General features: G+C 54.6%; 1 protein-coding gene across 3 annotated transcripts; it reads right to left on the bottom strand.

Moving 5' to 3' along the window:
- Positions 1–2,319: 2,319 nt before the first annotated feature.
- GJB2 (gap junction protein beta 2) lies at positions 2,320–7,726 on the bottom strand. Of its 3 annotated transcripts, none has more exons than XM_067713847.1 (2): positions 7,570–7,726; positions 2,320–3,427 (listed from the first exon to the last, which is right to left on the bottom strand). In XM_067713847.1, exon 2 carries the CDS (start codon positions 3,403–3,405, stop codon positions 2,725–2,727), a length of 681 nt encoding a protein of 226 aa, XP_067569948.1. In that variant the 5' UTR covers positions 3,406–3,427; positions 7,570–7,726; the 3' UTR covers positions 2,320–2,724. The 3 variants fall into 3 exon arrangements, with proteins under 3 accessions (XP_067569948.1, XP_067569947.1, XP_067569949.1); XM_067713846.1 differs by lacking the exon at positions 7,570–7,726 and adding an exon at positions 6,371–6,546; XM_067713848.1 differs by lacking the exon at positions 7,570–7,726 and adding an exon at positions 4,364–5,348.
- Between the last annotated feature and the right edge of the window lie 1,099 nt (positions 7,727–8,825).

Here is an 8,825-nt window from a genome sequence, read left to right as displayed (position 1 = left end):
CTTGTTGTGGCCAACCTGACACAGAGAACTTTGGTGGAATCGTTAAAATTAAAACAGGGACTTCCCTGGCGGTCCAGTGGTCAGGACTTGCGCTTCCACTGCAGGCACCTGGGTTCTATCCCTGGTCGGGGAACTAAGGTCCCGCAAGCCGCACGGCGCGACCCAAAGCAAAACAAGACAAAACGGAGCTTTTTCTTACCTACTACAAATTGTAAGTGGATGGTCTGAGTTATAGACTCAGGACGATCATTTCCAGGGTTCAAGCTCTAATTTTCAGGCATGTGGCCAAGCCTGTCTGTAAGTTCTTAAAAGTGGTCAGTAGTCATCTGTGATTATTTCAGTCTAGTCTTTTAATACCCGAGAGTAACAATCTTCATAGCTTGTAAGTGAGCACATCTATTTAAAAAGTCACGTGCTCCCGTGACGGGCTGTGTGTAGGGCACCCTGGAAGGTGGCGGGGGACCATTTCTCACCCTTTCTCTATCACCTGGAGGAAAGCTGACTGCTTTTTGTCCTTTTAAATCCATCTAAGGACTTCCCTGGCGGCCCAGTGGTTAGGACTCCGTGCTCTCACTGCCGAGGGCACGGGTTCGATCCCTAGTTGGGGAACTGAGATCCCACCAGCTGCGCGGTGCAGCCAAAAAAAAAAAAAAAATCATCTAAAAGGCGCATGGCTCCTCATAAAAGCACTCGTAGTTACTGATGTGTACAGTGCTTTCAGGCCCCTGGATGAAGGCTCAGACCACGGGCCTGTTGCTGGCTGTCCCGGGAGGGTGCCGGGGCCAGCAAGCCACACACAGGGATGGGAAAGGGCTCCCGGAACAGAAAACAGTTTATGAGACCAGTTGTGGTTATATACAAACGTGCATTTGTATGAAATCCTGTAGAAAACCCCATAGAAAAGACACCTGACAGAATTCTTCTCATGCCTCAGCCAACCCTGACCGTGAATAACATTTTAAAGTGCTTAAATAATTCTTCTAGGAGCCAGACTGGTCATGTGACCGCAACTCAGCATCCTCCAAGCAGCGAAGGCAATCCATACCCCACACTGTGCGTGTTCCTCAGAAACCCTTTAGCGGTGAGCGTGGGGCGGGGTAGGAATCATCCTTCTTTCTCCCTTCCCTGTCAGTCTTTCTGGTGACAGGTTTTTCTGTAACTGGCGTGGAAGAATCCCAGAATCGCGGACAGACACCGTGGTAACTTACCCATTTAGTGTTTGAAATATAAAATATGAACATACTTTTACAAACCTGGATATAGGTGAAATTAAAAGCTGCTATTCGATTAAAAATTGTAATAGATTTTAAATAACTATTATGTGAATTAATTATATTTTAATATTTAAATGACTTGAGATATGACAAAATTATTTTAGTTACAAGTATGTAATTAAAGCTATTATTTATTATTACAAAATGTTTTTATAATGCTATTCTTGGCAACAGGAAAATCTTTACTCTCATCGAAGTATGTTGAGTACCATTTTTTGGAAACCATGTCAAGCATCATGATAATATTAGGATTCAGTTTGTCTTATAGAACTGCTAAATAGTTATCTAAACCCTAGTTTGTATTTTTAAGAAGTGTCTATTAATTCTGTTTTCACTTAAAAAACCTGGATGCTGAAAAGGGAAGCAAACAAACCTTTGAAGTAGATGAACTCATTTTTAATTGTCAGGATTTAGGGTCTAGTCTCTCCCTCTGTTCTTTAGAAACAGTAACTACCCCCCCGCAATTTTTCCATTTTGTTCTGCACCATTAAATTGTACCGTGGCAATAAAATACTCCCGAGCAATCTCTTTCAGTCAGTATTCTTCCCGTGGACCATGGGAGTGGAAAAGGCAGCGTCGTAGGGGAGCTGAGGGTGTCTTGAGGCAACCCACCATCGGTAGTAGCTGGTGGTACGTGCAATCTGTATTTCTCATAAAAAATCACATCTAAGCTTTTGAAATGAGGCCGTTTGCTATTCAAAGCCATCACTAAGGACCTCTAGCTTGTTTCACTTGACAGCTGAAATGCTTCCAGGTAGCACGCGCCACAAGTCATGCAACGGGCAGCCTCTTGGTGGCGCTGCGAGCCATTCATACCTGAAAGGCCATATTTAAATTCACTGAGAGCATCTAATGGTACACCGTTTACATATCATAATCTGAGCCTTCGAAATTAGAGGAACGTATAATGAATGGTTCCTTGTAGATCAAAAGAACATATCTTATTTAAAATTTTCACTTAAAAAAGTATAACAGAGTTTGAAGCATTAGGTAACCTCGTCCATTGTTAAAGACTAAAGCGTCAAAGCAAATAAAAAACCCAGTATTCTCATGTTTACCTTTAATTCAAGGGAAATGGCACAGGTAGCCCTAAGGGGATCAACCAGACCTTCTCAGCATCGTCTTCAGGCCCTGGCGTTTCTCTCCTTTCCTCAAAGAAAGGAAGACAAACGCCATATCCTTTGTCTGAAATAGGGAAGTACTGTTGGCACTGTCACCCCCGCTGGCTCGGGCCTCACCGGACCGATTTCGGAGAGCAGCAGAGGCTCGGACACTCGCAGGAGTGCAGCCTCTGGGGGCATCTGGGGTCGCACGTGAGATCTACAGGGGGTCAAAGGTGGCCTTGAAGACGAGACGCTGGACCTGGGTGGCGCGGGTGACCGTGCCCCACAGCTGAGCACTGATTGCTCCATCCTCTCACGCTCTCTTGTATCTAAAGCTGGCTACTGTGTTACACTGGTTTTTTGGACTTTCCGGAACAATATCTAATCATCAAGTAACACAATTCGGTGACATTGAGCAGGATGCAAATTCCAGACACGGCGATCATGAAAACCGTGAAGACGGTCTTCTCCGTGGGCCTGGACACGAAGCAGTCCACCGTGTTAGGGCAGGGCCACGCGTTGCATTTCACCAGGCGCTGCATGGCGAAGCCGTCGTACATGACGTAGAAGACGTACATGAAGGCGGCCTCGAAGATGACCCGGAAGAAGATGCTGCCCGTGTAGGTCCACCACAGCGACCCTTCGATTCGGACCTTCTGGCTTTTGATCTCTTCGATGTCCTTATATTCACTCTTTATCTCTCCCTTCATGAATTTCCTTTTCTTCTCGTGTCTGTAGTGGGCCACGTGCATGGCCACCAGCAGGGCCGGCGTGGACACGAAGATGAGCTGTAGCGCCCAGAGCCGGATGTGGGACACGGGGAAGTAGTGGTCGTAGCACACGTTCTTGCACCCGGGCTGCAGCGTGTTGCACACGAAGTCGGCCTGCTCATCGCCCCACACCTCCTTCGCGGCCACCACAAGGATCATGACGCGGAAGATGAAGATGACAGTGAGCCAGATCTTCCCGATGCTGGTGGAGTGTTTGTTCACGCCCCCCAAGATCGTCTGCAACGTGCCCCAGTCCATCTTCTCGTCCGGTCAGTTTGCGCTGGAAAAGACAAAGTGACACAACATGGAGGGGACCGGGCAGGACCGGCTCGTGGGGGGCTTGCTGGGTCCGGGCAAGTGAGCGCCCAGAGATCCCTTCCCGAACAAATGCCGGCTCTCACACTACCTCACCCAAGAGGAAAACAAACCAACCTCTTCTGCCGTAGGGCTAGCCGCGTAGTGTGCAGAACACCTGGACCGCGTTCTCTAGTAAAGAGGGGTATATCCAGCCGAGTAGCGCACCCAGTCCACAGCACACGATCAACACGTGGGGTGGGGCACCCCGGCAAACGTGCGCGCCGACGCAGGGCCCTGCTGGAGGCGCTGACTGAACCCCTGCGCGGGTCCCCCCAACCCTCCAATGGCATGCAGCCCTCCCAAGTGCTTGTTCTGGACGGTACCCTGGCCTCGTGCCAGCCGGGGACGACCTCGAGGCCTTCAAGGCCGAGAGGCCAAGTCTCACGGCAGCACCTCCTTCCTTCACTTATCTCAATTCATTTTCATGGATGTGGGATGCAGCAGTGAAATGATTGTCCCCAATGGTAAAATCCACGTTTAATGTTCCCCAAAGGGCTTCACTTCCTGTCTCTATATGGAAAGGGGCAGGTTAGAAATGGTCCTTCCATGGAGAAAAGCCCCTGTGTGCGTGGGTTTTTGTGACTGTTCTGTGTATAGACTGGGGTCCTTGCTGTCCTGTTGGGACTGACCGATCGGTTAGTACTCAGCTTTGGAAAGTGTTGCGACGGTGCATTTTTATCGTGGACTATGGCGTTTAGAAGTGTTTCTAAAGGGGTGCATTGTAAAAAAATGACAACGTTTAACTCGGTGATTCCCCAGGACTGGCCCTACCGGCAGCCTCACGGTACTGCAGGCCAGTACCGACACTGCTGGGTGACGTGCTGCCTACTGAAGGGACCTGGGAAGCCTGTGCGCTCACCTTCCACCAGCCAGTGGCCTCTTCATCCCAGGCTATGAACAGTCTTCACATACTTAAGAGTCACACCTGTCTGTCTCAATCAAGCCTCTTTTAAACAAGACCCCACCCTCCACAATCTGATGAGTAATGTGTCCACTCCTTCCAAACTGGTTCTCAGTCCTCCAGCTTCTCTTACTTAAAAGCTTAGTGCTCTCCTTATTCTAAGCAAGTCGGGTCCTGTCTCCCGATGGGCTTCCTGAGCAGCTTGGGGAGAGTCTGATCACCCTGCTGCCTCTGGGGCGCTGCTGGGGGCACCAGAGGTCTGGCTGAAACCATCCAAGGCCACCTCGTTCAGAGGCCACAGCAGAGACATGAGAAGGGTCAGGGCAGGAGAGCTACGAGCGTTGAGACATCCTCGTGAAACGCTCAGCCAGCTCAGCTCGAAAGAGAGAAACATCCCTGGGAAAAGGTCTGCTCTGGGCTCAGCCCTGACCCTTAAATACAGACGGTCCGGGAGGGCTTAGGTTCTGCACCTGGTCCGTCCTGCCCTAGCAGTGTACTCAAAGCTCTTGTGAAATCAGACCCTCCAGTTCTTCGCTGGCCCTTACTAAATGGAAACAGGACACTCACAGAAACAGACCGTCTGGCGTGTATCAGTACATCTGGCTAAAAATCTGGAATGAGGCCAGCGCCCAGTGCAGGACCCACACCCCTCAAACCAGTCCAGTCAGCAGCGGCTGCGAAGAAGACAGTTCCAAGTAAACCCTATACTCTTGTTGTTGTTTAAAGCGCCTGGTTGGGCTGCAGCTACCTGTTCTAAAGATCCTTGAGAAAGAGGAGCAAATTAAAGTTGGATCCCGATGGGCTAGGGAGAGGCGGACCGACCCAGCGGGATGAAACTGCTCTCCACAGTGAGCAGCGGGGTGCTGGCCCCCGCCCTTCCTGGCCGGCCCACACCTGCGGGGGTGGGGTCGGGGGCAGAGGAGCTGTTTTGTCCTGTCGGGAGGCTGCTGGGTGAAGTACTAGCTTCCAGAAGGGGCAAAAGGGATCCCTTACTCCTTAGCTTCGCAGTCCTTACTTCTGCTGATGGTGGCCCTTCGGCCCACAGGCCCCACCCCGTCCCCCGTGTCTGTAATTGTGACTGGCCGCACACTACTCCCGACCCCGACTCAAAGGGCAAATGGGGACACGGCTGTCGCCACACATCTCGAGAGAGTCCCGGGGGACGGCCGCAGGGGCCAGCTCTCAGGAAGCTGGAGGACGGGTTAGGCTTCTTCCCTGTCCGGTAGGGGACGTTCAGGGCCGACGCAGCCGGCCCTAAAGCACGGCTCCCCGGTTTTGGACCAGCGCCCCGAAAGCCGACCCCCACCCCACCTGCCCCCCGACTGCACCGCCCCCTGGAAACGCCGCTCTCGAATTTGCAGGAGAAAAACAGGCAACCACAGCGCGGACTCGATCCGGCTGTGCGGGGCGGCAAAGCGGCGCCAGGAGGCAAAGGTCAGTTTCCTCCAGGTTAAGCTTCCGCGTAACCCACGGGATGGACTTTCCTCTCTGAGCGAACCCTTCGGCCAGGTCGAGGCTCCTGGTGGACAGGCTCCTGGTGGACAGGCTCCTGGTGGCGGCAGGCGAAGCGCGCCGGTGTCTGTGCCAGGCTTTCCCCGGAGGAACCAGGCCGACTGCCAGGCGGCTCGGGGGCCGCGCACCTGTCCGGCCCTCCTTCCCCGCGCGGCCCCGGCTCCGGGCCAGTCCGCGCGCTGCGCACCGCGGGGTCGGCCGGGTCCAACCCCAGACTCGGCCCGAGGAGCTGCCGGCCAGGGGCTCGGGATCGCCACCCTCCTTGCACCCCAGCGCCGCTGTCGCCACTGCCCGGGACCCGGCGGCGCGGGGCCTCGGTGCGCGCCGGATCCAGCCCGGGGTACCCGGGTCCCTTCCCGAGGGTCCCACAGCCCCAGGCCTCCTGGGGTCTCTCCCCGCCGGGTCCGCAGCCCCCAGCCGTCCCGAGGAGCCGAGAGTGGGAGCCGGCCTTACCGACTGGAGCGGGGCGCACGGGCGGGGCGGACTCCCCGGGGTCTCGCGGAGCGCTCGGCGGGGCCGGAGCGGCGGCGGCGGCGAGGGGGCGCGGGGGGGCGGCGGAGGCCGCTATCTGCTCGGTGTCGGGAGAGCTCGGCGCGCCGGGCGCTCGGGCCTTGGACACCTGTGCGCTCGTCGGCGCCTTTTAACCGCGCCCGGCACCCCGCCTCTTCCCCGTAGCTGCTGAGAAAGTCCGGGAGGGGGCGGCTCCTCGGCGTCCGGCCGCCCCCAGCGCCGCGGGCGGGGCGCACCGGCCCCGGGTGTTCAGCGCTTCCCCGTGTCCCCGAGTCCCCCGAGCACCCCGGATCCCCGCGCCCCCAGACCCCCGGCCGCCCGGGTCCGAGCGGGGCGACGCTGAGCCTCGGCTCCCTGCGATTTTGGGGAGAGGGTGAGGTTCAAGGATCGTTGTCGCTGCTGTTACTGTGATTTCTACGCGGACCGGGTCAAGAGCACGGTCGCAGGCAAAGCTCCGGTTTAATTTTTGTTTTTAATTTGTTTTTATTTGAAGAGTAAGTTCAGGCCGGAGGCCGGCTCCCCGCGACGCTCCCCCCGGCAGCGCGGTTGCCCTGGGCCGGCTCCCTCCTGGGAATGTGGGTTCACGGTGGGCGGGGTGGGGGGGCACCGCCGGGCTTGGCCAAGGGCCTGCTTCTTTCTCCCCCAAACCTCGCAGGCAAACTTAACGAATGTCTCCTTGAGTTCCTGTTTGATTCGATCACTTTCCACTACGTGCCAAGGGCCGGAGTTGGACGTGGTGAGGACACAAGGCCAGCGCCAGGGACCCTGCACGCGGGCCCATCCCTGCGCCCCATCAGAGGGTGCCCCCGGACCCTGCCCACGTCCTCCTACTCCCACGGCTGAGAAATAGCAAGAAGGTTACTCAGTTCGGGGTGGGGAGCCCCCCCTGAATGAAGTCTACCGACCCCTTCCCCTGCACACACGGCTCGGAGGGGCGCGCTGGTGGGATTTCTGGAGAGGCTCCCTGGGAAGCTCGGTTCCTCTCCCGGAAGCTTGAGCTCGGATTACAAGGTTTCATTGTTCACATGTGGCTGGGTATTTTGACATTCACAAAGCAAGTGGATGGAGAATTAAAATCGCAAGAGTGGGCCGCGTCTGGGGAACTGTGTCCCGCACGGGGGGGGGGGGGGCAGGAAACTCACCCCAGGATTCCTGCAAAGGGGCCAGCCCTGAGGTGCAGGCGTGCTCGCTCCCACGCTTGGCTTCACTTAGGTCGGTTTTAAGTTGAGCAGAGATGATTCACCCTGACAGGGCAGATGTGGCCTTAGAAATGGGTTTCCCGTGATTGTGAACATTAGCGTAAAGGTACTGACTTTTCCTTTTAAAGGTTGCACCTCATCGCCACGGGCCAGTTTAGGCCATTCTTGCTGGGCGAACCTGAGTTTGTCCCCCTGTCACTACCCCACCTTCCAGCCCCAGGTCTTAGTCCAGGAAGGAGTGTCTGTTCATGAACAGACAAAGCCCTACAAGGTCCATCTGAGAGATGTGCTGAATCGGCTGGTTGGAAATTACAAGGCAAAGGTGGGTGGCCTGGAGGAACCTTCCTGACCTGAGCCTCCTGGGAGCTGGGGGGCAGGGAACGCCCTTCAGGTTGTCAGGGCATCGCTCTGTGGGGCTCTGGGATTGGAGTGAAGGAAGTGTCTGGAACCTTTGCAGGAAGCCAGCTGGTAAAGGCGGTTTGGACATTGAAAGCTGACTCGCTTTCCCCCGCTGAAGGATTTCCCCTTGCCTTTTCGTGTCTATATCATGATCGCAGGTTGCTGTTCAACTTCCTGTTCCTGTGTTCCCTGACTTATCCTCCTGATTTGCATAATGACAGTGTATTGCTGTCTGATTGAATATCCTAGCCACTCTGTATTTGAGGATTTATGGTTAGAACCCCTACAGCTCTTAAATCTTAACTACAACGCAGCACCTGATTGTCTTCTGTTTGGTGTGACTTCTGTTGTTTTCTGTGCACTGGTGTCTTCTTCCCAACCAGACTCGGATTCGGATGGGGCAAGAAATCTCGTGGAGGTATTTCGTGTCCTCCAGAGCAGAGGAGGGGAGGGAGGGTAAGATGGAAAAAGGGTCTCACGTCTGGACATTTGAAGTTATCGCCACACGAGCTTAGATGTCTGTGCACTTAGCAGATCACACCACAGCTTAATGTTTTAAAAATCCTGTAATTATTCTGTGAATAGCACAATCGTATTGCGGCATTATTTTTGGTTAAAAGCATTACTTTGTTATATGTAAACATTGAAAATAAGCCTCAGGGACTTCCCTAGTGGCTCAGTGGTTAAGAACCCACCTGCCAATGCTGGGGACACGGGTTTGATCCCTGGTCCAGGAAGATCCCACATGCCACAGAGCAACAAAGCCCGTGTGCCACAACTACTGAGCCTGTGTGCCACAA

The sequence above is a fragment of the Pseudorca crassidens genome, chromosome 18, assembly GCF_039906515.1.
Source record: "Pseudorca crassidens isolate mPseCra1 chromosome 18, mPseCra1.hap1, whole genome shotgun sequence".
Lineage (NCBI taxonomy): Eukaryota > Metazoa > Chordata > Mammalia > Artiodactyla > Delphinidae > Pseudorca > Pseudorca crassidens.
This window is presented reverse-complemented; position numbering and strand designations above follow the sequence as displayed.

Bases quoted from the DNA above. Each gene is read 5' to 3' on its own strand.
- GJB2 (XM_067713847.1), bottom strand. From the start codon at position 3,405: ATGGACTGGGGCACGTTGCAGACGATCTTGGGGGGCGTGAACAAACAC.